General features: G+C 40.3%; 2 protein-coding genes across 6 annotated transcripts in view; one reads left to right on the plus strand and one right to left on the minus strand.

Annotated features, from left to right (window-relative positions):
• Nucleotides 1-3,450, plus strand: part of NUP153 (nucleoporin 153) — a 64,717-nt gene extending 61,267 nt beyond the window's left edge. For all 5 annotated transcript variants that reach the window (XM_081295726.1, XM_081295728.1, XM_081295729.1 and 2 more), the window contains one exon: nt 173-3,450. In XM_081295726.1, coding sequence (XP_081151852.1) covers nt 173-257 — 85 coding nt within the window. In that variant the 3' untranslated portion in view covers nt 258-3,450. The remainder of the gene's footprint in view (nt 1-172) is intronic.
• Nucleotides 3,089-13,128, minus strand: FAM8A1 (family with sequence similarity 8 member A1). The gene is made up of 6 exons (XM_081295731.1): nt 12,281-13,128; nt 11,279-11,399; nt 9,383-9,506; nt 8,729-8,868; nt 5,830-6,432; nt 3,089-5,783 (listed from the first exon to the last, which is right to left on the minus strand). The coding sequence occupies exons 1-5, from the start codon at nt 12,996-12,998 to the stop codon at nt 6,288-6,290; spliced, it is 1,248 nt and encodes a 415-aa protein (XP_081151857.1). The 5' UTR covers nt 12,999-13,128; the 3' UTR covers nt 3,089-5,783; nt 5,830-6,287.
• Nucleotides 13,129-13,555: the final 427 nt, after the last annotated feature.

The raw sequence follows: 13,555 nt of genomic DNA on the forward strand, positions 1-13,555 counted from the left end.
AAAAAATATTAGTTGTAGTAGTAGTGTGTGTCAGATAAAGTGGAAAATGTATTTGCTTCACAGTGTCTTTCCTGCTTTCTTTTCCCTGTTGCTGGTCATGTAAAAAGTTATTATGATTCTAACATTTTTTTATTGAGCATCATGTCACATTATGAAGTTTTTTTCCCCACAGGTCAAATGGGAAAAATATGTTCTCCTCTTCTGGAACTTCAGTTCCTGCTCGCAAAATAAAGACTGCTGTTAGGCGCAAGAAATAAAGGTCACAGTGGTGTTGCACACACAGTTTTAACGACAGCTGGTGCCCTTATTTCAGATACTGGATTGTACTCCAAACTGGGCTCATCTGAAGTCACATCTGCCCAAGGACTTCTTTAATTTTGGAATTTTCCTCCTTTTTCTTTACGGAAGCTCCACTCCCACCTCTCCCAATCCCCACCCCCCTTTTTAAAAAAAATAATAGCTAGACTGGTGACTGATTCTTCAGCAAAAATATTTTATGATTCAGCACATTATTCACTGATTTTGGCATAGTCTGGCTGTTCCCAGGAATAGAGCCTGCACGGTGAATGGCTTTGTATAGACCCTCTTCGTCTGCACCGCAATGTGCGCTGATAAGCGTTTGTGGAACGCATTGAACTTGTAATTATATCTGAGGAATTCTGTATAGATTAGAGGATGTTGAAATGAATGATCTCTATGCCAAGTTTGTGCTGGTGTACGTGTGAAGTGAGTGAGTTGGGTGTGTTGTGCACTAAGATTTTCTGATAGAGAAAGCCTGATTAAAGAACGGTCCATGCCAAGGACTTGTTAGATCTAGTTCATCGTCCATTTAATAATTATATGCTATTTCTACATTTTCATTCTTCTATCACCTGTCTTGCCTTTTTCATTATTTTATTATGAAACTTCTGTAAATATAATTTTGTTTCTGTACTTTTTTGGCATAACATAAATCTGTGAACTTGAAATTTAAATTTTGTGTTAGACATTTTTTTGTTGTTTGTTTAGTCTTGTCTCAGATTTTATTATGTAAATCCCATTATTCAAAGTTGCCTAAATCCATTTAGAAATCTTAAAAAAATTGGGGATACTTAAAGTTGAATTTATTGGCTTTTCTGATCCAGTTTTGTTTGGACCAAAAACCAGTATTGTACAAAGTATTAAGCATATATTTTTATATTTACTGAAATGGACTGTGGTGACTTTGGATAATAAGGAAAAGTTTAATATTAAAGCCATGTTTATTACAGTATAATTAACATGTTAAACCATGGGATAAATGCCATCAATAAAAATTTATGAAGCACTTTTTGTTAAAAGAGTTTTAACTCATAATGAAGGTACACAGTAGCCATGGAAAGGGACTTTTTAAAGAAAAATTCAGCAGTGTTCAGTTAGAAATCCCAGAGAGTATATTTAATGTAGAGAGGGAAGGGTCTGAGTTGACAGCATGAAGGAGGCACCCTGCCTGTCTGGTGCTGGGGGTCTTGCCTATTTGCACATAGATCTTTTTTGAAGTTGAAAATAAACACACACACAACCATTTGTTTGTATTATATCTTCCTTGATAGGTGACTGGACAGTGTTTATTCATAGTTTGGAGGGATATGTATCTAAAGCAATTTTCAAAAACTTTAGTGGTCCTTTTGTGTAATTTTTTAAATTACTAAATTATTATTTTACTGATCACTTTTTTTCCTGTGGCCCAATGAACTCTTAGAATAGCATTTGGTATTTTTAAACTGCAATTTGAATGCAGTTAATATGTGCTTGCTTTTAATTTGAGGTGGTTGGAGTTGAAATTCTGAAATTTTACAATGTTTAGAAGCATTTCTGTTTTCCATAAAACGATGTTTGTCTTACCTAAGGTATCTTCAACCATCATCCATTTATAATTAATAATATGTATTTGATACTTGACCTCTTTAGGTGTCAAATGGTGATAGTCAATGTTAGAAAAGGTAACTGGAAATCTGTGACTGCTAGGAAGTTAACATCTAATGCTCTTATAGGTTGGTTCTTTGCCATTACCCATCCCAGGTAATTAGGCATGTCAGGCTTTCTACTTTTCTCAAAAAATGTTAGAAATGTTTAGTATTCCTTTTTTAAACAAGTTACCAATAAACCATACTTAAGATCCCATAAATGGGATCTTTCAGCTTCCCAACTGAGTGTCTATAGAACTGTATTTGAACTTGGGACTATTTCCAATCTTTATTCCTCAGTACCAGGGATCGAACCTAATGCTTTGCCACTGAGCTATATCTTTAGCCCTCTTTGAGACAGGTCTTGGTAAGTTGCCCTGGTTGGCCTCAAACTTGTGACCCTCTTTACTGAAATAAATTGTTCATTTTAACAATTTGTTACCAGGCTGTTAATAGTTTAGCCTGGGAAGAATGTTTCCTTCTATTCTGATGGCATGTCCTTTTGGGGGCCTGTTTAAAATTTGAAATTCAGTGAAAAATTTTAAAGGTTAGCTTGTGTGTTTAATGGAAATTAATTTGATGTAGTATTGAGGAAATGGGGGTGTTATGTCCACACACTACTGCTCCCTAACCCTAACCAAGTCAGTCAAGAGAAATATGGAGCAGCTTTTACAAACTTTGCTCAAAGGAAAATGCAGTTCTAAAATGTGCAATTAGGGCTTTATTGTTGTAGGTGGACACAATACCTCTATTTTATTCATGTACCTAGTGTTCCACCTCTGAGCCACAACCCCAGCCCTTAGTAGCTAAGTTTTTAATAGCACATTGTCTACAGATTCAAACCAGACTATATTTTTGCCTTTCCCGAGGATACTTTATCTGTTCCCTTAGCTTGTCTGTGTAGGTTAGATTGGGGAGGAGTTTGTAAGACCAAAACTGAGTTTAAGTTGCCCAGCTGTCTCATAGTCTTATATGGTGGTAGCTAATGACTCTTTAAGGACTGGATTGATTGTAATTGGTGTGGGAAAGAAATATCCCGAGGCAGATGTTTTCATAGACCCATTTTTAAAAATGACCCAGTTCACTGGAGTAGCCCCTGGAAAGTGGTACTTGGAAGCAAGGTCTCCCTAGCAAACCTCAAATAAACAGACAAAACACAGATGCACTGGTGACACAAGTATTTATTGAGAAAAATAATACAAACTGGTGGCATACAAATTATTAAAAAATAGAATGATGGATTTTATTTATTGGTCGGACATCAGAAACTGCAGGTCAAATCCTACTATAATGTGCACATACTGTTTGAAACGAGGAACATCACTCATGCAAGCACACGTTGTGAAGACTTTGGTACTGGGCAGGGGGAATGGCAAGAATTTAAACATGGTACTTGCCAGATTTTAGGAATACTTTTATTTGGGCATATTCTTTGAAGAAACAATAGCCTCTTTTAATAGGGCTAAATGTAGAATGAAAACATTCAATACTACACCCTTTATATTCCCAAGTATAAATTTTTTTTCTTAAAGTTTAAATTTTTCGGCGGGCACAACATCTTTGTTTGTATGTGGTGCTGAGGATCGAACCCGGGCGGCACACATGCCAGGCAAGCGCGCTACGGCTTGAGCCACATCCCCAGCCCAAGTATAAATTTTTATGTGTAAGCAAAACACTCAAATCACTGACAAGAACAAATCTTTTAAATGTAGGAGTTAAATTTTGCTAGTATTTTAAGACATTAAAACATTAGACAAGTGGCCCTCAAATAGAATGTCTTTTTTCCCCCCAATCTTAAACACGTTGAGTGATGGAAGGTGAACATTAAGGTAGAACTACTGAACCAGTGCTAACGGAGTTGGGCCATACTTTCTCATAATACTGGCAAGTAAAGACTTTTCATCCAAATGTGCAGGCTTGCTCTCTTTGTTTATAGAGTGGTCTTTATAAAGCAAGGCTACTACTCGGCACTGTGTACCCAGGGCCCAGCTTCTGCCTCCCAACACGAACAGTGGTCAGCCTGCCAGACTAGCCATTCCAGGATACTTTTAAAGTGACAATGTTTGTACTAAGATTTTTTTTTTTTGGCCTTTTTAGGCTAGAGTTTCAACTTGAGAATTAGATTTTGACACAGAAAAGAGCCAATATCACTTATATAAGTGAAATATTTATATAAGTGAAATATACCAAATAGAAAGGTTTCCTGAAAGGGAGAGTCCACCTCATAGCCACAAGGGAAAATGGGCACTGGGCCATGTTCTCTTTTTCCCCCATTGTTTTGTCACATTTTTCAACTCTGGGAATGAAAAAGTACTTCCTCTAAGCACTGAATTCATAAATAGAAACAGACTTTGGTTTTGTTGTAAAGGCAAAGTAAGACTTAATGTGTATCCTATGGGAATACATGGTTATAACTTGAGTCCACACTTTTAGAGCAAATTGTACTTCTCTAACCATAGCTAATTAAACTGAACTTTTTTTTTTGTATAAATAAAAAGCCTTGATGACAACTTATTTCAGTAGAAATTCCAAGTCAAAGATACATTCCACAGTTACGACTGAAGGACATTTAAACTTGAATTCCCCAATCAGTGACAACAGTAGTGTCTATATTATTTAAAAAGTTTGTATAACATTTCCCAATTTTCAATATAAATAAAAGATTTTTTGTTTTCTTTTTCCTTTGAAGAGCCATAAAACAACCTTCACAGAGGTTACAATTGAATCATCTATTTAGTACTTGTACACACTTAACTAATAAATCTTATTGTTAAGTTTTACTAAGGACACTGTCTAAAGTTTCTACACACATTAAATGTTACTTTCACAGTTTTAAATATCAAAAGAAAAATCTACTTTAAAAATTGAACAGTGATAACAGACATGTCTTGGGTTTGCTATAAATTTAATACCAAGAACAAAGCTTAGACTGATCCCTTAAGCAGTCTAATTTTAAACTGTACAGTACAGTTTAGTGTTTTTTGGAAAATAGTGTCAGAGTTGGAGAAAATGAGTAAGAATCAAAAAATTACAAATAGTTCGGGTATCTCTCTCTCAACACAGCTAACTGGGACACACAACAAAAGCACACGCAAACATGAACAAAACCCCATGACTTTGCTTCAGCAGAGTAAAGTAAAATGGCAATACACAAAGTATTATTTTGCTTCACATTTCCCCTACAACTCCATCCCAAGCAGGCCCAAAATGAGCTGAAAGCAGCTGAAATGATGTCTGGAGATGACGGTCTCCCTTGCTTTGGAGAGAATAGTTCAGGATGGGAAAATTGCTAGCATTTCACAGGCTACTGGCATTTAGAGTTACTCATGAAATAACTAAGGTGATTTATTTAACTCTTGATGTCTCAACAGTCATGGAACTATATAAGAAGAGGAAAGGAACTACTATGTGAGTATGAAGTATATAAGTTACACTCACAACACTGAAAAGCATTAACACTTTCTTCATGCTGCACACAAATTTTATAGTAAATATGCAACATTTTGATAAAAGTTTTCCCCACATAGTCGTAGTGAGTTTTGGGGGGCAGTGAAAATACTTGCACATGAATTGTATGTTTTAAATTTACAGTAAAAATTTACACCCCGTGCCCTTATAAACAATCACTAACTTAACTTTTCTCATTAAAAAAAATCAGTGATAATATAGCAATATGACTTAATACTTTTTCATCATTATGAAAAATCTGCCCCTAAACACGTTTAAGCATTAAGAATAGTTGCAGAGTTACACCTTTACTGCAGTGAACTGCAGCACAGACTGGAAACTTCAGGCAAGGAACTGCTAGGCCTGCCTCACTTGCCCCTTTCAAAAACACTGCAGCTGACTCAACACCTGCTGGCAAGGGAGGTGAGTGAAGAGTTCTCACTCACTCCCTTCCCACACCAAAACAAAGAACCATTTCCCCAAGAAGTGTTAACTAAAAGATAAATTAAGTAGGTGTTTACAAAACACAACTGGACTTCTTCCATCATTTTGGGATAAACCAAAATAAAAATTTTAAAGTTTCATTTGGAGATTTCAAAGCTGAAAATGCTTTCAACAAATTCTAATGCCTTAGATCTAAAGAAAGTATATATTGTCCGTTGTTGATTATGAAACCACTGGCCTTCTTGTTGATCTAAACATTTTTTAACACTTGAATTTAATATATATGTTTTTCTTCTGGAAAAGTTCTTTGGCATTCAAGTAAAATCAATACTTTCAGAACTGTCACCTGTATCACACTGAAGTGACTGCTTTAATTTCTAAATCAATCTTACCCAGGGATACTGATGGCCTTGACACATAATTTAGTCTTGTCATTATTCCAAAGAGTGGAATTCAGGGTTTTCTGGGACATCATCTGACCCCATTTCTTTTTACCACAATGGTTCCTGCTACAATGTCATAGGCTGTTCGATTATGCTGAAAAAACAGCAGTGTGATGAAAGCAGGGAAAAAAGAGGCAATAGAAAAATTCTTGATCAGAGCTCGTATGGTGGACCTAAAAAATTAAAGCAAAAATATCAAGGTATAGATGACTACATACAGATGAGTGGTATCCTACCCAAGTTCAAGTTGTACTTGAAACAGTCAATATGTAATTAAGAGAATTTTTACCCTTGATGTGTTATTTTCAAGTAAATATATCATGACCAAACTACTGGGCTCTTTCCAAAGAGTTCATCAACATAAGACTTAGAACTTTCATAAGAAAAACATCTCAGATGGGCTGGACTATGGCTCAGTGGCAGAGCGCTTGCTTGCCTAGCATGTGTGGGGCACTAGGTTTGATTCTCAGCACCGCATATAAATAAATGAATGAAATAAAGGTCCATCAACAACTAAAAAAATAAATAAATAAAAATCTCGAATATGAACTAAGGGTTTACAGTATATTTTAGTATTTTTTTCTGGAAGAATACTGTTCCTGGCTTACCTTTTCCATAGTCACATCTTTTTTGTTTTTGGTACCAGAGATTGAACCCAGGGGTGCTTAACCAATGAGCTACATCCCTAGCCCTTTTTATTTTTTGAGACATGGTCTTACCAAGTTGCTGAAGCTGGCTTTGAACTTAGATCCTCCTGCCTCAGCCTCCCAAGTCACAGGGATTAAGGTGTGTGTCACCACGCTGGGCCCATAGTCCCTTTTATTACCACGTGTTTCCTTCTAAACTTTCCTTCTAAACTGAATGCTTAATGTCACATTCTCTACCTTATATGAAGTGCGAGCATTTTAAAATTGTCTAGTCTTTCATCCCCTCTCTCCTTTGTAGGAAAGCCGTAAAAAGTGCAACAACAACAAACATCAAAATGAAGAATTATCCTACTAATATTAGATTTCTGCCCTTTGTGCACTATATTGTTACCAAAAGGGGGAAAAAAAAAAAAGCAACGGCTAAAAGAGTAGACTGAATGCAGATTAGTTGTTTCCAAATCCATCTTTTAATTTCTGGTTGTGTCACACATCTGCAAAAAATATCTATCTTATAAGGCTCTAGGGATTAAATTAGTTAATACACATGTCACTACAGTGCCTGGTATAACTGATAAGTATTAGCCATTTTTGACTCTTACCCACTTTCTTTTATAACAATCCAGGTGTCACTCATTCTGGCAATATTTACAGCTAGATTTTATTTGGCTCAACTGATTACCACCCACTCACCTTTACCACTCACATTACCACTAGGTGCCCTCCCTAGAAGCTAGACGCCAACTACTAGGGGACTGGAGGTATTACAAGCTCTGGCATTTGAGAGCAACAGGATATGTGCATGTATTATGCATATCATCAAACTCTTAGCCTATTCAAGACGAGATATAATGGTGGCTCAAGACAGAGTAGTAACTGACTAAATATCCCAGACCTAGGGAATTATAAAGCTGGGCCCTGAGGATTGGTACAGCATCAACACCTAAATCATTTTCTCATTATTGTGATTTAAAAATGATCTTGAATATGTATACTGAAGAGGAAACAATCAAAAAAAGTTCACCAATGAGAGCAACTAAGACAGAGCAGGGAGGAAGAGCAGGAGGAAAAGATTAACATTTAACAGAGACATGAGGTGGGAGGGAAAGGGAGAAAAAGGGAAATTGCATGGAAATGGAAGGAGACCCTCATTGTTATACAAAATTACATATAAGAGGTTGTGAGGGGAATGGGACAAAAAACAAGGAGAGAAATGAATTACAGTAGATGGGGTAGAGAGAGAAGATGGGAGGGGAGGGGAGGTGGGATAGTAGAGGATAGGAAAGGTAGCAGAATACAACAGTTACTAATATGGCATTATGTAAAAATGTGGATGTGCAACCGATGTGATTCTGCAATCTGTATTTGGGGTAAAAATGGGAGTTCATAACCCACTTGAATCTAATGTATGAAATAAGATATGTCAAGAGCTTTGTAATGTTTTGAACAACCAGTAAAAAAAAAAAAAGTTCACAAACCCTTTAATAATTGCAGTATATGTCATAAAGAACAGAGTGAGAATAATCTAAATTCAATATTCTAAAAATATTATAACAAGCATTATAACTTATGCCATATTCAATACAGTCCTGTGTCACATAAGAAGGGACACAGTGAGAAATGTATCATAAGATGATTTTGTTTACTATTAAATGTACTATACAAAACTAAGATTCCCACACAAAGACATTAGTCAATATAATCTTATGAGACCACTGTGATGTATGTGGTCTATCCTTGACCAAAACATTATGCAGTGCAAAAATATACCTAAAATATACACTTTCCCAAATATATAGTAGATGAAGCTAAGAAAAGAACTTACGTTGTAATGCTAACATTTGAGGAAGGAATCACTAAAACTCGACTTGGAGCAATAAGCACTGATGTATCACATGTCACAACTCGAAGCCCTAGCAGGAACTTCCCGGGGGTAGCTCCACCTGCTCCCCAAATGCAAATTATCTAAGGAAAGAAGGAAAATTAAAAAATAATTTATTGGTTCAACTATACCAATTTTAAAGATAAGTTTCCTGTAACTTCATGTTTTAAAATTTTCAACTTAAAAGAATACTCAAAGGATAGCCATTTATTTCTGTGGTCTCTTAATATGTGCAACACTACAATATATTTAATATTTCTCTATGACCCATTATATTTTTTAGTAAGTTGTTCCCAAGGAAAAATACTCCCAAGTGTCCTCAACCAACCAACTTACAAGTATATTTATTGGTCACAGTATTTTTATGAGTGGAATTTTATTTTTAAGACCAAAAAACACTGCAAAGAAATTATAAAATGTCTCCCTTCTAAACAATTTCTAAAAGTTGTTTTTTACCTTGAAAACAAAGTTAACTAAAGAAAATGTGGAAAAAACAGAAAAATACTTGAAAAATAATGATTAATTATAAATTTCCATTACTAAGGCTGATCATCTAAAGATTGATTCTTAAAAAAATTATTTGCTGCAGTAACTTACCTCATAGAAACAAACTAATAATCTGTATATAAGTGCCACAACCATCATTTTCTGCAAATCTTCCATTGATGTATCTTCATCTATTTCTTCTATTATATAATGCATAGCAAACTTAGAGATATCCCTACACAAAACAATAATTTGGGGTTACTCAGAATTAGTTACAAGAACAGTTATGGTTTTGTTTTGTTTTTGTGGTACTGAGGATTGAACCCAAGGACTAGCACTGAGCTAGATCCCCAGTCCTTTTCTTGAATTTTTGAGATAGGGTCTATACTGCCGAGGCTGCTCAAACTTGTAATCCTCCTGTCTCAGCCTCCTAAATCACTGGGATTATAGGTGTACAACATGGTGTTCAGCTGTTAAATCATAAATTTTAAATGAAATTCTAAGCTAAACTTTAGGGTCCCAATCATCTAGTTGCACAAAACATTTACTAGCTTATTCAACAAATAGGCATGGCTGGGTGGAGGAGCATGTTCCTGCCACATGTGCTATGCACTGGGCTGGAGATAGCTCAGTAGCTAAAGCACTTCCCTAGTATGAGCAAGGGCCTGGGTTCAATCCCCAGCACTACAAAAAATAAAACAAAAATTGCACCATCATGAGTGAATACTGTGCAAGCCCTGGGGATACAACGATAATTTGAAATGTGTCTATTTTCAGGGAGATTCAACCCAAAAAGGGAAACAACAATAAGTAATAATAATGACAAAGCAGGAAGCCAGCTGTAATAGGGAACCACAAATACCAGGGAAACATTTCAGTTACACTTAACCTTGTGAATGACAAGTAAGCTAGGATCTGAAGGATGAAAAGAAGTTAGCCAGACTAAGGTGGAAGAAAGTTCCAGGAAAAGTGAACAGTAGGAGAGAAAGCTGTGGAGCAAGACAGTGTGTGATGGAGGTTATAAGCAGTTTGATATGGCTCAGATATTAAGTATGAGAAGTGACAGTAATTAAGAAATAAGAGCATGTGTTAAATCACATGAAGAAATTCAGACTTTATCTTGGTGAAGAGAAACAAGTAAAGGGTTTTAAAGCAGGGGAGGGCAGAATCAGAATTTATGATCACTTTGGTTTTACATAGGAGGTTCAGTTGAGATAAAACAAGAGACTGGCTATGATCCAAGCAAGAGATGACAGTGACTGGAGTAGGGAGAAACCATGATGAGGCAAAGCAGCTGGCACTGAGGAGGCAATGGTCCAGGCTCAAGCTATCCAGGAGAAACTAGACACACAGGAGTTGGCATTGGGTGGTTTTGTGAGGAGGAGGGAAAAGGAGGAAGCACAGTAACACTCAGGTTCACATCGGCTAACTTTCATGACTAAGTTCTAGGTTTAACTTCTCATAAGCCCAAATTTCAGTCTATAACCCGTAGAGGTAAGCTCAGTGCCTCAGTGCTTAGCAAGTGGTAACTGCTGTTATGATTATTATGAGTAAATGCCTCGCTTGGCAGTTCACTCAGGATTTGTCTGAGAGTATGAGCAATCCCATCTGGAAATGTCACTAGTTTATTATTAATAGTCACCTGCCAGTTCCCTTCATGTCTTTGTCTATGGAGACTCCACGGGATAGTAAGAGGAAAATTAGTTCCTGGCCTAAGAGAATAGTTGAACAAATGAGATTTGGAAGGTTCTTTTACCTTCTTTTGCACAGTGAAATTACCAGAAATTTTAAAAGAAGTTTATTAATTTTTTTTTCTTCTTTATAGGTATTTCTTTAAAACTACACCACCACCAAAAACAAAAAACAGTAATTCTAACAAAGCTCTTATAAAGAAATCATGACCATGGCACACCTTTTACCCACATAGCCACTTGCAGGCTTGAACAGAACTTAACAAAGGGACTCTAAAATAGAACTAAAACCTTTCTACAAATGTCCTTCACTTACTTTATTCCACTGAGGTGCATAATGGTTAAGACAATGGTTGCTTTTATAAAGAAGAGAATAAAGAAATCCACCATCTCTGCCATAAATCTGTGGGCCAAGGATGGAATAACATACTCTCTGCCTGCAAATTAAAAAAAAAAAAAAAGTTAGGAAACCCAATGACTTCATACCTGGGAACCAAAGTCAGATAATGAGGGGGAAAAGCAAAGTCAGGGCACAACTTAATAATTCTAAAAAATATATAACCTGAAGCAATTATCAGGTATTGATTCCATAAGGGTACTATTAAATATAACAACTATTTAGAGAGTATTTATATAAGACTAGTTAGCTTACAAATTGCTTTCATCTTAATGTTTAAAATTTGATTTCTTAGCTAATGACTAGAGTGCCCAATACATTGCACTAGGGACTAGAAGAACTAGATGATCACATACAGGAAACAAAATCTAACACTTCTAGTAAAAATCAAGGTTAAGAATGGACAACTAGTATTAAGTAAATCCCTATATCCCACATGCTACCTTCATTTAGTTTTGCTTTCTATTAAAAAACAAAAACAAAACAGCAACAACAAAAAAACCCTGATATCAACCTCCCAACCTAATTCTGTCAGGGGTCGTGTTCTGGCATCCAGCAGTGCTCGGCCATGCACAGGATTCGCTTTAACGAACTCGGCGTAATCTAGCCCACCCCGAGGTGCACAGGGCCTTGGGTCAGTAGGCCAGGCCCGAGGTCATCCCTCCTCTCTGTCTGCTACCCTCCCCGACGCGCGGTCCCGCCATCGGGGACCCAGACCGGCCGTCGGGCCAGGGGTCTCCCCCTCGGGGGCTGCGGCTGAGCGCAGCGGCCTACAAGCGAGGGATTCGCTGCGCGCGGGGCGCCGTGGCCCCGGATGAGGGAACCCGTTCGGGCGCCAGGCACCGCGGCCCATGACCCCGGGCGGCCTACGACCGCAGGCGGCCCACGACCGCAGGCGGCCCACGACCCCGCGCCTCTCACCCGCCTGCCGCGCGGCGTCGCTCGCCGTCCGCGCAGGCACCGCGGTTCCTACTCTTGTCACTGGTGTCGCCCGGACCGTCCCAGGCACGGGAGCAACCCGCGGCCCCAAGCCCGCAACCGGAGCCGGGGTGGCGATGCCCGCTGCTGCCGCCGCCGCCGCCGCCGCCGCCTCGGGCCCCGCGGCCCCGGCGCCCAGGAAGTAGAAGGGGTTGTAGTAGCCGAGCTGCGGCGCGGCGGCCGGGGAGGTGGCGCCGGCCGCGGGGTAGCTGGGCGGCGGCTGAGGGCCGCAGTAGGCGGGGAAGGCGGCCAGGCCGCTGTGCCAGGTCAGGTAGCCGCAGTACGACTGCCACAGCCACTCGTGCACCTGCCGCGAGTACTCGCGGGCGCTCAGCCGCGCCGACCTCTCCCGGGACGCCGCGGCCTCGGGAGACTCGCAGCTCGCCGGCTCCGGCGGCCCCGCGGCCGCCTCCCTGCGATTCCGGAGCTCGCGCGGCGGCTCCGGCTCCTCGGCGGCGGCGGACGCGGGGCCCGGGGTGGGAGGCCGGCCCGGGGCCTGAGGCTCGGCCTGCGGCCCGTCCCGGGAGCCGGGGGCAGCGGCGGCGACGGCGGCGGCGGCGGCGGCGGGGGGGCCACTCGGGGCGGGGACCGGCTCGTGGTCTCCTCTGCCTTCCTCCCGCCCGGGAGGGCGGCCTCGGACTTCCTCGGGCCCCTCTGCCATCGTCGCCTCAGCAGCACCCTCCGCGGTACCTGTCACTGAGCCTTTCCCTCCCCCAGCGGCCCCTCCCCAACGGCGCCGTCGCCACCGCAGCACCGCAGGCGTCAACAATCCGCCGCCGGAAGCGGAAACCCCGCCCCTCGGAGGCCGCCGGGAGGAGCGGGGGGCGGTGTCTCCTCAGTAGCTGCAGCCTGGTGGTCGCCCTGCTCTTTGGTTCGCGCTGCGTTTTGTGATGTTAATGGCATCCAAGTGGAGGCGTTTCTAGATGTTTCTGTGGGGATGGGCCGAGGTCCTCCCGGGAAGACTGTGGAGGGCCAGGAGGGTTTCCCGCAGATGTCCCGGGCGGACGCCGCCTGTTCTGCGACGCCCAGAGTGTGTGGTCCGCGCCAGTTCACGATTTGTCCCGAGGATGCCGGGTTTGTGCCCTTAGATGATAGATCCAAAGCCACACTCAACTGAGACGTATGTAAGATGGAATGTCTCCATGTGGACATTTTCAACTGAAATTAAGAGAAGAAGGGTTGTGCTGATTTAAGTGCCCGAGCAGCGCGGTTCTGAAC

This window comes from Spermophilus citellus, assembly GCF_964194105.1.
Source record: "Spermophilus citellus genome assembly, chromosome: 5".
Lineage (NCBI taxonomy): Eukaryota > Metazoa > Chordata > Mammalia > Rodentia > Sciuridae > Spermophilus > Spermophilus citellus.

What these genes read in the sequence shown, in the direction of transcription:
- FAM8A1 (XM_081295731.1), bottom strand. Translation starts at nt 12,998, where the DNA reads ATGGCAGAGGGGCCCGAGGAAGTCCGAGGCCGCCCTCCCGGGCGGGAG. An exon ending in ATGCACCTCAGTGGAATAAA is followed by an intron (nt 9,507 to 11,278) that starts GTAAGTGAAGGA and finishes TGTTTTGTGTAG; the next exon opens with GGATATCTCTAAGTTTGCTA. An exon ending in TATTAGTTTGTTTCTATGAG is followed by an intron (nt 8,869 to 9,382) that starts GTAAGTTACTGC and finishes TTCTTTCCTTAG; the next exon opens with ATAATTTGCATTTGGGGAGC.